Consider the following 13,635-nt stretch of genomic DNA (forward strand, 5'->3'; position numbering starts at 1 on the left):
TGATCTGCCTTCAGCAAGACGTCCAGTTGTTCATTCCGATGAAATACCAATCCCAACGTTTCACCACTTGCCAGAGCTTTGTGAGACTGAAAACGAACGTAGTGAACATTCTTGTGACATAGATGATGGAAGTGACAGTGATTATGAGGGAATGTCAACAATTCCTCAACAGTTTAATCAAGATGAGCTAAATGATCTAGTTAGGGACCTTAATCTTTCAAAAGAATCGTCTGAATTACTTGCTTCCAGATTGAAGGAGAAAAACGTACTAGAACAAGGAACTAAAATCACATTCTACCGAACAAGGGAAAAGGAGTTTTTACCATTTTTCACTGAAGACACAAATCTCGTATTCTGTCACGATGTTAGAGGTCTCCTAGAACACATGGGTCTTCCAGAATACAATCCAGATGATTGGCGCCTGTTTATTGATAGCTCCAAGCGAAGTTTAAAATGCGTCCTTCTACACAATGGCAATAAATATGGCTCAATTCCAATCGCTCATTCAACACGACTGAAAGAAGAATATGAAGCAATTGCTTTGGTTATGGAAAAAATTAAATATCAGGACCATCAGTGGGTGATTTGTGTGGATTTAAAGATGGTGAACTTTCTTCTTGGACAGCAAAGTGGCTACACAAAATATCCTTGTTTTCTATGTCTGTGGGATAGCAGAGACAAAGCAAACCATTGGTCAAAAAAAGAGTGGCCGCAGAGAGACGACATGGTTGTTGGTAAGAAAAATATTATTAACATGCCTATTGTTGAGTGTGACAAAATCATTTTGCCACCTCTACATCTCAAGCTCGGTTTGATGAAGCAGTTTGTAAAGGCGCTAAATAAGGACGGGCCGTGCTTTGCTTACATGGGAAACAAGCTACCTCAGGTCAGCACAGAAAAATTAAAAGCTGGAATATTTGATGGTCCCCAAATAAGACAACTCATGAAAGATCCGGCTTTCGTGGAGTCCATGAATGAGACTGAACGTAGAGCTTGGACCTCATTTGTAGAAGTTATCAAGAATTTCCTTGGCAATAATAAAGCTGATAACTATGTTGAGCTAGTGAAACAGATGCTTAATGCATTCCAAAAACTTGGATGTAATATGAATATCAAAATTCATTACCTGCACAGCCATTTGGACCGTTTCCCAGACAACGTAGGCAGTCTGAGTGAAGAACAAGGTGAAAGATTTCACCAAGATATTAAAACAATGGAGGACCGCTACCAAGGAAGATGGGATGCCCATATGATGGCAGATTACTGCTGGAACCTAAAAAGAGACTGTGCAAAGAAACATTCAAGGATGTCACGAAAACGAAGCTTCCGAAGTGTTGAATAGATCGTTTTGAACAAATTATTTGATTTTTTATTCATAAAAACTATTATAAAATGTAGTTACAGAGTTATTATGTACTTGATGTTTGTGTTTATATGGTTTTCATTATTTTCAAAGTGTTCCAAATAACAGATTTAAATGTCATAGTTTTCTTTTCACTTACAGTAAAACAGCACCTATGCAATTTTCAACGTTGTAGCAGGTCAGTCTTGCAATTCCTATATCTCAAAAACTAAAGCTGTTAGGGGAAAACTAACGCCATATTTGGATTTAGCGTCCCAATTCTACTTCAAATCAGCTAAGAAACACCCGGCACCAAAACCACTGTAAGCCAGTGTATTCCTTTCACTTGTTTCTACAGAGAAATAAAACTTTCCGATTCACAAAAAGTTGATTTACTTTTTGCTTGAAAATGATGAAAATTTTCCAACTCATAAAAAGTTCTTCAATTTTTCCATATAAGACAGAAAATATTTCGATTCATGAAATATTGTTTAACTTGTTCCTACATAGTACTGAAAATTGTCTGAGCCACGAAAATTCACATTCTTTAAACGATCTTTCAGTTTTTAACACTTCTATACATGATTCAGCCAATTTTATGATTATTGAGGAATTATTACTTGATTACTGATATTTCTTTTAGAACGGAAAATTTTCCGGAAAAATGTAGCGGAAAATTTTCCGAAATGGAAAATTTTCCGCTTAAAATTTTCCACCTCACATCACTAGAGACAAAGTAACATGTGATATTCCGAGAGGTATCTCTTTGTCGATTAGATAAATATCAACTTTCGGCAACGTCTTTTCTTAAAATGAGTCAATAGTCACCAGGGGCGGATCCAGGATGGGTCGATGGGGTCGATCGCCCTACCCAGAAGAGGAAACCTTATTTTTTTTATATATAAATAAATCCCATCCCAGAGTTTGGAGCTCTTAAAAGCTCTAAGTAGCAGTATTACAACCCATCGCCCCCTAAGAAATCCGTCCTGAATCCGCACCTGATAGTCACATCGTAACAATTGGTAATCGAAATCTGTCGTTGAGAAAAAGTTTTACCATCTTTGCTGCATGTTTTAGTTATTGGAGGGATCGCTATGAAGTCGAGGCCCAGTATAATTTGGGAAGCCAACCTGGACAAGCTGACATGTCCGTTCTTGCTTAATCTTGGGCTTAAATTAGGGATGGGCGAAACCAGTTTTTTATAAAAACCGGAAAACGGCTTCTAGAAAAACCGAAACCCGAAAAACCGATATTTCGTTTTTCTCCAAAACCGGTTCGGCTTATCACTGGTTTCGGTGAAAACTTTTGGAAAACACATAAAATTATTTCTGTGGAAATAGATTCCGTTTCCGGAGAACAAAGAAACACTATTCTGGTCAGAAATAGAATACATTTTGAAAAAAAAAAAAAAACCGAAACCGGTTTTGAAGAAAAACCGGATCCGGTGAAAAATAGAACTGGTTTTGGAGAAAACCGACAACCAGTTTCGGCGAAAACCGAACCGGTTTTCAAAGAAACCGAAACTGGTTTCGGTGAAAAACCAAACCGTTTTTTGGAGAAAACCGAAACCTTTTTTTAATTTTTAAAAACCAGTTTCGGTTTTCTAAAAACCGAAAAACCGGTTTTGTGGCCACCACTAGCTTAAATGTGATCGGATCTGCCGCGAATCAGTTTAGCGACCACGAAAACTATTAGGTCGACACTAATGAAATGAAATGAAATCTTTGAGTTTTACGTCCCACGCTTATGTCAGGTGGGCTAAAGGAGAAGGTGGTGGTGAAAAATGAATGAAATGGTGGAATGACGAAAGTGGGAGAAAACGGGAGAACTCCGAGAAATCCCATGCACACGATATTTGTCCACAACAAAGTTTACTTGGCGTGGGGTCGACACTAATGTCAGTCATTTTAGACAATTCTTTTTTCACATCTTTTCACCTCCATGTCTCTGAGGCTGATTTTGTGCTTGAACGGCATCGAAAGTATCAATATTTGTCTCAGCTACTTCGAAAATTATGAATTCGATATTAATATGATCTTCTTTTAAACTATTTTACGTGCTATCTCCTTCCACTTCTTAAGGTTGCAAGGAGTTTCTAGCCGCTACAGTATGGTAACGAGCAGGTCCGTTTCATGGGCGGGGCGACCGGGTCAATTACCCCGGGTGCCGTGACCAAGGGAGGCGCCAGGACGAGAATTAAACAAAATTCAATTTTTCTGTCATCTTCGTAAATGATTTTTATAAAATTTAATGTTAATTCAGATATTTTATTAACGATCAGGCCACGGCTAAGTAAAATTACCAGTCATGTAAAACATCGTCTAGAATTATTAAACTGGAACTCTCTCCAGTTCTCTGTGAGAAGAGTTTTTATGTTGGTAAACTGACCGAGCTCTGCTAGTACTTACTTCTTATCCGTATGACAGTTTGGTACAAACTGAAGAAACTTCGGTAGAATTCAATAACATTTCTTTATTCCTATTCCGTCCAAGAAATTTCAAGTAATAGACATATTTAGGCTCAACAATGGTCTAGGAAAGACTTAATTCATTGGCCGGCCATATTAGCTATTGGAAATGATGAAGCCAGAGTATTAGATTTGAAGGAGATATTGTCCACATTTTTTCACAGACAAGTCAGGAGAATGCCATTTAGCGTTTAAGTAAAGTATGTATATGTCATTATGCAGTTAATTTTACTCACTTCTATTGTAATTTATTAATATTTTTATGTTATCATTATATGATTTTCACACTACATGTTTTGGACTAACGTATCGTTAACATCGTCTTGCAGAACAAACATTAACAAACATTATATTATGATTTTGAACATAAATTATAATTGTAGGATTGAATTGAATCAAATATTCACAAATAATTACAAATGTCATCTGAAAAAGTTACTTTAGTATTCCAACGCTATGATAACTTTACTGAAAAATTTACGTGTTAATCGCAACAAAAGAAAAGTTTATTGTGTTGATTTTTAGCGAAAGTCCGAAAACTACAAGGTTTCTGTTATCACTTACACATTGCACTTTACTATTTCTATCGTTATTTGTATATTCTATGCTATTACTATGTTGATGTGTATCAAGCTCAAAATAAACAAGAATAGCACCCGATTCCAATAATTCAAAACCATGTTTTCATTAACTTTTATGTTTTAAATACAAAAGCCATTCACTTTTTAAAAATTGAGATAATACCAACTTCTTTTATCTTACATTTTGATCTTACTTTCAGTATTTAAATCTATGAGTACAGAATAAACTCTGGTTGTTTTTCATGGGGGAATGAGGGCGCCTGGGAATTCTCGCCCCGGACGCTTACAACCCACGTGACGGCCCTGGTAACGAGTGTCATTATTCATCTCAACAGTACCAAATACTATGGAGTCGACACTAATATAGGTTCTTCTTGGTTATTTTGCATGTCATCCCCATTCTATCTAGAAATGTCTTACCCCAATGTATTTGTTTCAATATTGTAAGATATATATATATATATATATATATATATATATATATATATATATATATATATATATATATATATACTCTGTAAAGAAAAAATAGCGACACTTGCTCGGATATGGTTTTCGCAATATACTTTAATCAAAATGGTTTTCTACATGAATTCCTGATAATATTACAATGCATATTCCTTATGAGCAGTTCTTTCTTAATATTTGCGCCAAAGTTTCAGGCTTTTGACATGAATTTAATGAATTTATATGCATATATAAATAGCTATGTGTGTTTTGAGCAAAATCGTTTATAGGTAGAGTTGTACAGCGGTGGACACTTCTAAATGGTACACCTTAGCCGTAAATCTCCATATGGCTGTACCATTTAGAAGTGTCCACCGCTGTACATGAAACTGAAAAAGATCAACAACAATAGCAGAAAACAAGAAATGGAATTTCTTAAGGGTAAGACGATATTTTGTGCAAACATCGGGGAGTACCGTACACCAAACTAATATTTTGTATGTGCAACACGAGCTTTCTGGAGTGCAGCGAATCAACGGAGTCGTTTCGTAACAAGGCTATTGCAAAATTCAACCTCGATTTCACGGAATAACACCCGGATTATCTGTTCCTTGAATCCCATTCTATTTGAGATAGTTGTATATTGAATCTTCTGTTCATATTGATCCACAAATTTTCAACTGGATTCATGTCAGATGAGTTTGTAGGCCACATGAGTCTCTAAATAGTCATATTCTTGAACCACGTATTAACGATTTTCGCTCGTTGACATGAATCATTATCATCCTGGAACAGGAAGTAGTCCTAATTTTCTTGAGAAAAGTCATCTTTAGCTGTTGTAAAACTTTACGTACCAGAATTTGAAGATATCTTCGTGCATCAAACGATCCTTCAAATATATCCGTCGCTCTGACATCTTTAACGGTGAACCAAGCCCATACCATCACTCAGTAACTGAATATTTGCATCCCTTAAACAAAATCCTTGTCAGTTTCCTTGCTTGTTCGTATCCACAACTTCACACCACCAACGTTTCCCACTATTCTAAACTTCTTTTCAACGAAGAAAACGACGTGCTTGCAGTTGTCATAAGTCCAAGTTGCATATCGACTCACAAAACTACATGTTGAAGTCCTCCGTGTTTTGTCAGTTTCGACTTTCTACGCGGTTTCCTCTTTGTAATATCCTCTTCATACATTCAAGACAATACAATTGTACGAGTAACCGCAGTTCCAAGATCATGTTAAACTACAGAAGCGATTTTTGGGGAAATCACTCCTTAAATCTGTAGTGCTATTGATTTCATTTAGCAATCTGCTCTGGGTGATACTTTCTTTTTTCTTTCACACTGTTGACGAAGGGACGATTTGTTATGCTGTTTCCACTTGTGAAATTACTCTTCCTGCCGTAGAATGATGGATTTTCAGTATTCCATCTATTCCCTTAGAGAACTGCCTTAGCTGCGCAAAGCAAGAATTATGTCTTATTCACATGGCACCAAGTCACATTTCTTACCCATCTTATTTGTTTACAGCCCACATGTAGCAACAATATCACACACAAACAACGCTGCACAACAACAATTTTGCCACTTGACACTATCCAAACAATGAGAAAACAAAGAACAATCTTAAAATGCTATTTAGCTCAGCCTACACATCACAAATGCAATGCAGAATTCTCACTACAATAATTTACGAGACGCACTCAGTACCATCTAGCGAAAATATTAGACCTACTGATACACAAACAATTGACAAGCGATGTCGTACACCACAGATGTCACAGATAACGCAAATGAACTATCCCACTCTTCATTTCCTTCTATTCCTCTTCTAACGCGCTGCAACTATGGTTTTCTGTGTAAGTTAGTTTGAGAATTGAGGTGTCGCTACTTTTTCTTTACAGAGTATATATATATCAAGTTTCGAAAATTATTTCAGGCATAACTCAGTTCTGCTGGAACTGGAACACATACTCACATACAGATACCTCTGTGGGTACGCATACCACAGACTGTATACAACTGATTTAGAATCACCTGTTACAGATACCGCGGAAGAGTTTTCACGTGAATTGCTCGGCGGACTCCTGAGGTAACACTTCTTGTCTGAAGCTTTGTGTCAGCAAAACCAGGCAAACGATAATTTCCGCTAGTTTTATTGTTGCCACGTCGTTTAATACCTGCGACTCAAATGTACTTAGTCAAGCAGCTTTGATGAATGGAATGCAACTCAAATATTGTCTCTTCACAACGGTACACCGAAACTGGATAAGTGAATAGAATTGTTATTTATCTTCCCTTTCACCATCAAGGCTATAAGAGCTAGAAGTTAACGTAAGGTCCCGAGAAGAATCGAAGTCAGGTCTTCTACACCGAAGACGCGTATGTAAGCCATATAATGACCATGGAGGAAAGAAAACTAAGCGGTTAGACCAAATGTATTATAAAAGTGGCTATGCTTCTAGAGAAAGATTATCATCATCACCATCATAGTTGTTTTGTAACTATTGACAGGTCACTTGACTCAACTTTAGAAACTTTCATGCTCCACGGTCTTCCGCTAACCTCTTCGTTTTCACGTACGATTTTTCTGTTTTGGTATGGCCCATGCTCTCCTTCGATTCCTTCCTCTCCATCCTGCAACCATTACCTCTATCTAGCACGTCCCTCATGATACAGTTCCTTCTTAGCCAATGTCTCAACCAGTTTCTCTTAATCTTTTCAGTAATTGTTCTTTCCTCTTCCACCATTTCTATCACCTTCTCATTTGTTCTCCGCTCTGCTCAGCTAATTCTCTTTATCCTTCTCCATATTCAAATTTCCAAAGCTTTCAGTCGTTTTACACCATTTTTGCATAATGTCCATGTTTCTCACCCATACAGTACAATACTACAAACGAACCATTTTATGAGGTTTTTTTTTTCTTAACTCTTTATTCAAGGTCCCACAAAATAGATTTTTCTTCCTCGTAAAGGCTTAATTAAATCCTATTTCTATCCTTGTTTTTATTTCATGTTTGCACTTCATATCAACACTAATAATACTACCCAGATATCAAAAACTAGTCATCTGTTATATTTTCTACCCCCCTACTCTTACATTTGACACTGATCGCTTCGTTCCAATCACCATGGATTTTGTCTCTCTTTTTTCATCCTTCAAGAGCTGTAAAATTTTGAAAAATGTTCACATGAATAAGTGGGTTTAAAATAATAGGTTGTCAAGTTCTTTGTATAGACTGTTCGGAAACAACACCAACAACTTTGGAAGATAAGTGGGTTCCTCACACAAAAATAAGGAGGAAAAGGAATACGTCTAGGTAAATGGGTGCACAATGCATCATATCAGAGTTATACTTTAGTTAACTAAATAATTATCTGAATGATAAAATAAAGGAGAGAACTCGAGAACAAAAGGTTGGATCAAGTTCGGATAAAAAGATTTAGTAATTATTTGTCAAAGCAGATTTCATGAATACACCAGTGGATACAGAACACTGATAGTAGTTTAATTAGACCACGAAATATAGGATGAAATTTATAATGTTTTCTAAATTTATGAATTGAAGATGATGATGATTCAGAAAAATGTAGACTGGTACACATTCCATATCTACTAGCACATTAATGAAATTTATACCTCATTATAATCAGTAAGTTCTTTTACCTGAAGTGAATCTGATATTTCCTTCTCAAATTAGTATTTTTCTTTTTTTATTGTTTCGATAAATTTTCTGCGGGCTATAGCTCCAAAACATCTTATTTTAACATCCATATTAGCATCGAATTTAACATGTTTTCTTGCGAAAAAATATTTCCCAAAATTTGTCGATGTTGTTTCCAAATACCCTGTAGGGTTATATACACAATAATTGAAGCAGGATATAGAGATAACATTTACAGTTTATTTAAAAGATTGCGAATTAAATTGCGTGTTATTAACATGTTATAAGTATAGATCATTTTATCATATTCATATTGTACTTAAAACATTGAAACTTAGATACGTGACTTCATGAATTTGCAGCAAATAAAAATAAAAATTATCATATTATTATGAGAATAGCTACTACAATATCTCAAAATTTGAAATTGAAAATAACATACAGCTGATTAGTGAAAATCATTTTTTATTTTGTAATTTTATTTTGAAAATTTAGAGAGAGCCACTGCAGAGGTTTTTCTAACGTGAATCACTTTCTGTATTAAAATCAGTTCTTCGAAAAGGAAAAAATGAAAATGGCTGAAAGAAAGGATTGAAAAACCCAGGGAAAAATGAAAAGAATGGAGGTCGGTTTGGTCGTTGTTGTGGGGGGCGATTGGTTACTACTGGTTCTTCATTTAAGTTGTCTTCGACATTTGATACTTCTGACTGTTGTCCTTCATCTACCCCTCCATCTTCAAAGATATTTTGCTCATCATCATAGTCACTGGACGGTGCCTCGGTAGACTCTATGAGACCTCTTGATTCATCAGTGGCCAAAGATGGTTCTGTCGAAGAGGACGTGGAAGACAGCGAAATTTCATCGTCTTCTTCTCGTTTCAGACGAGCTGAGTAAACAAATGGAATCTGAAATGGATAAATAGACACAAGTGAACTCAAGGAAACTGTCAAGTAAACAACAGAAGCAATTATCGTGTATTTTACGTATAACATAAAATTGAACTGTTTAGATGTTTTTGTTTTTTTTTTCTTTTTTCTTTTACTCATAATATATCAATGTAATGAAGAAATTCTACAATATTGTTAGAGTTTAACGAAAAAATTATGAAAAGATAAAGCAGATAGCAATCAATAGATCTTATTGATCTGAATAATGTACGTTAGTATAAAACGTGTCGCTAGTTTTCGAGAAAATGAGATAAAATTAATTTACATGTAAACAGGGGTAAAAGTGAATCTGTAAATGTAGGGGGACGCATGGCCTTACCCCGTCCCCCGTGGCCATCTTTGCCCATTGTAATTTTCTTTTGGAAGTAGGGGGACGATATAGATAGTTTTTGGAAGTGAGGGACTCACATCTACCTTCACTGACACTAGGCCAATATAACTCTTCAATATGACACTAGCAAGAAGGCAATAAATAGATATAGCTTAAATCAGATATAGCCCAAAATTATCATCAACTCCTAAGTTTTACTTATGTTTAACTACATGATTATCCAAAAATAACGCATGTATCAGTTGATGTATCACATCGGGTTGAACAAAATAACATACTTGGGGTAAATTTTTATGCGTAGTTTTTGAGAAAATTAAGAATATCAACTTTCCTGTAGCTAAAACGTGTATCATTTGTTGCCAACAATAATTGTCAGCTTTTGTTTTGCTGCAAAAATTATTATTTATTTATACACTGTATTTGTAACAAACGCACTGTTAAGTACGCTGTAAAAAATAAAACACCATTTAGACACTTTTAGTACAGATGTTAAGGAAAAATTATAAAGAGTGTTTCGCGTGTCCAAAAAGCGTTAATTCTCAAAAAAAAAAAAAAAAAAAAAAAAAAAAAAAAAAAACAGTGTCTTCTCGGCAAACAGTTCGAAAACAAATTGATGACACATTTTGCATGTACATCTGGGACATACTTTGAAAACACAGTATCTAAAAGGTGTGAATATGTGTAATCTGGATGTGCTCAAAGAATGTCGGTAATGTGTTAAGTGTCCTAAATGTGTCTAACAGTAGTTTATTTGCAGTGTGGCAATAAACGGATTGATTATACCAAAATCTTCAGACTTCGTCAAGTGTGTTCAATAAATATTTTATGGTTTTTCTTTTTATCTTTCCTTTTTTCTTTTTTTCTTTTTAGAAATTACTGAATAGAAGCTTAGTGGTTCATAGCTGTTAAAATGATTATCTATTAAAATTTTTCGTATTCGCAAGTTTGCCAACATATAGCAGAACACCTGACATAGTAATTCATCGAAACATTACATCTACAATGTTGTGAGAATGTTCTTCTGAAACACGTGCACATTTGAAAGCTACAATTATCTGGTTTGTTTCCGAAGCATTTCACGTAAACTTACCGTAAAATAGCACCTACATACACGAATGAGGACTATGTGGACATGCTGTTAGTGTACGGATTTTGTAATGGAAGTGCTCATGTGGCTGTTGAAGAATACAGTCGACTGCTTCCATTACATATGACACCATATAAGTCAATGTATTATTAATATTTCGTGAAGTAAGAAAGCGTGGAACAATTCGCAGTGCTAAAATGACTCCTGAACGTGAAACCGGTCTGTAGAAGAACAGGAGAATTAATTGTCCTGGTGGAATGAAGTTCTAACACAAGTACAAGAGTGGCAACATGTCGTCTGGGTATTCCACATACCTGTGTGTGGCGGACACTATACGCGGACAGTTTATCAATTTCACTACCAACCAGTGCAGCACTTTCATCTTGCTGATTACGCTTCTCTCCTTCCATTTTGTCATTGGTTACTACACAATTCATTAAAAGTGCCATACACTTTCTTCACTGATGAGTCGACCTTCACTCATACTAGTATGAATAATAGTCGTAACAGACACATTGGGCTTAGAAAACCCCTAACGCAATCCTTGCTACAGGGTAATAAGACAGATTTTCCATAAACGTGAGGTGTAACGTTGTTGGTAACATTCTTGTTGGCCTCGTCTTCCTTCATGAACGCATGAATACACAGTGGTTTCTTCGTCTGTTGCAAAATGATTTAACGAACCAATTAGACGATGTTACTTTGCCCATAAGGCGGAACTTCATCTTGCAGCATGACGGAACACCAGCTCATGCCAATCGATTGAATTGAACATGTGAATGCCACCTGTCCTATATTGGTCGTGGTGGTCTGGGTTACTCGGCCACCTCGTACTCTGAACACATCTCCCATGATTTCTGCTAAGTATAGGGTAGATGAAACAGGAGGTTTACCGGGAAAGAGTGAACACAAGAGATTTACCGCAAACTCGTTGAGTGCTGCTAAATTAATCCGTGAATCATCGGGAGCTTCATAGCACAATACGAAATATCCTCCGACGCACTCAGAATAGCGTTAATGTTGGTGGCGGCAGTTTGAGAATCCGCTATGACTTACCATGTAGCCTTTTCACCTCCTCACAATTGTTCATGTCACGGTCACGCATGCTGTAACTTTCAGCATGCATTAACATTGTATTCCTTTTTTACTATTCATTAATTACTTGTTTAATACCTTTATTCTCATGTATTAATTATTGCTGCACCACAAATTAAAGCATGTCCATTTTAGTATTTACTTACACAAGTACTCTTACATTTCCATGATTTATATGTTACTGCTTCTGTTTACGTTTACCTACTTACTTCATTTCTGTTCACATCTCAGTTATCGTTCAAAATCGGACTACTGTGTATATGAACTGTTTAGCTAAGGATCATCCATACTACCAGTTTTCCAATTATTGCCACTTCCTCCCGACATCACGTATAGACCATTGTGCAAGTCTCCTTGCATAGAAAAAAAAAAAAACATCACTACTATGCTATATCTTCTTCAAACGCTCTGGCTAATCCCTTTAATGTCGACATAGGGATAGGGACAAATGAAAAGTTTGAAGTGTTCATTACTAAATCCTTATATGTAAAGAACTGTTGTAATCCTTTAGGCCGGATACGTGTAGTGCATTTACTGGAGGATACCATCTTTAAATGAGATCAACATTTTCATTAATATAGAAATTCCATTGAAAATTTACAGTAAATTACAACTCACTTGTAATCATACATTCATTATTATGCGTTATACCTAGTTTCCTACTGCAAATTTTAATGATTTCTTGAAACTGCAATAACGTACTTTATTTCCTTCTAGATATTTATCATTAAAACCTACTACAAACTATCGCTCCCTTTGCAAGAGGTATTATAACTAAATTTAACGTTTGTCTAAAATTACAAAGAAACAGATTATAAAAGAAAGAAAAAAGACACATTTGATGGTGCACTGGCGCAAATTCCTAGGGGATGAGGGGGGCATGTCCATTCTTGGAATTGGGAGGGGTTTGTCTCTCCCAATAATTCGATTTGAAATGTGTTTTTTGAGGAAAAATGTGATGATTGTGTCCGATTGCCACAAAGGAAAGTGAGATGAAATTGATATCCCCCAGCATAAGCCTTAATAGACAACTCTGCTCCCCCTGATCCTCCACAGCACTGTTTTTTCCAACTTCATAAATATTTTGTACATCTCTTAAAAAATAGGTTATTGGAACGGTCTTATCCGTCCACCTTAATGTTGAAGACAGATTTGCGCCGCTGGTATGATATGGTCTTTTTTTTAAATATTGTCTCATTTATTATTATATTCTTTTAAATAAAATTGTATAATATTCAATGTTCATTGCAGAATAGATATTATAAGAGATTTTTACCAATTGGTTATGCTTCTGAATAACTCCTATTGTTAGCGACTTTTGAGATAAAAAGATTTTAGCTTTACAATATTGGTAGACCGTGCTTCTTAATTCTAGTAAAATTTAATGATTGCAAGAGTAGTTGACTATCAAGTATCAACCAAATAAAGAACATGTGGTCCAGTATTGTAGCAAGCAAATTGTTCTAGGGAGGCAAATGACTTCCAGGATACGGGCTTTACACATACTGAAAACAAACTAAGACTTCCCAGAATATGAAAGCATTAGTAATTCATTAAACACACATATATGCGTACATATTATTGTTATAATTCTCGTATGTTAGCTTTTTGAAACGTGAGTCTTCACATTGTATAAAGATACAATTAGATTTAATATGGAATGTGCGAGT

The 13,635-nt window shown here is 35.6% G+C and overlaps 1 protein-coding gene across 1 annotated transcript in view; it reads right to left on the bottom strand.

The window, feature by feature from the left end:
* Positions 1 to 8,992: 8,992 nt before the first annotated feature.
* The window catches only part of LOC145662099 (uncharacterized), a 37,166-nt gene continuing 32,523 nt past the window's right edge, over positions 8,993 to 13,635 (bottom strand). The window contains exon 2 of the mRNA XM_081727435.1: positions 8,993 to 9,410. Within this exon, the coding sequence (XP_081583561.1) occupies positions 9,024 to 9,410 (387 nt within the window). The 3' untranslated portion in view covers positions 8,993 to 9,023. The remainder of the gene's footprint in view (positions 9,411 to 13,635) is intronic.

This window comes from Thermobia domestica, chromosome 10 (genome assembly GCF_964235325.1).
Source record: "Thermobia domestica chromosome 10, izTheDome1.hap1.1, whole genome shotgun sequence".
Taxonomy (NCBI): domain Eukaryota; kingdom Metazoa; phylum Arthropoda; class Insecta; order Zygentoma; family Lepismatidae; genus Thermobia; species Thermobia domestica.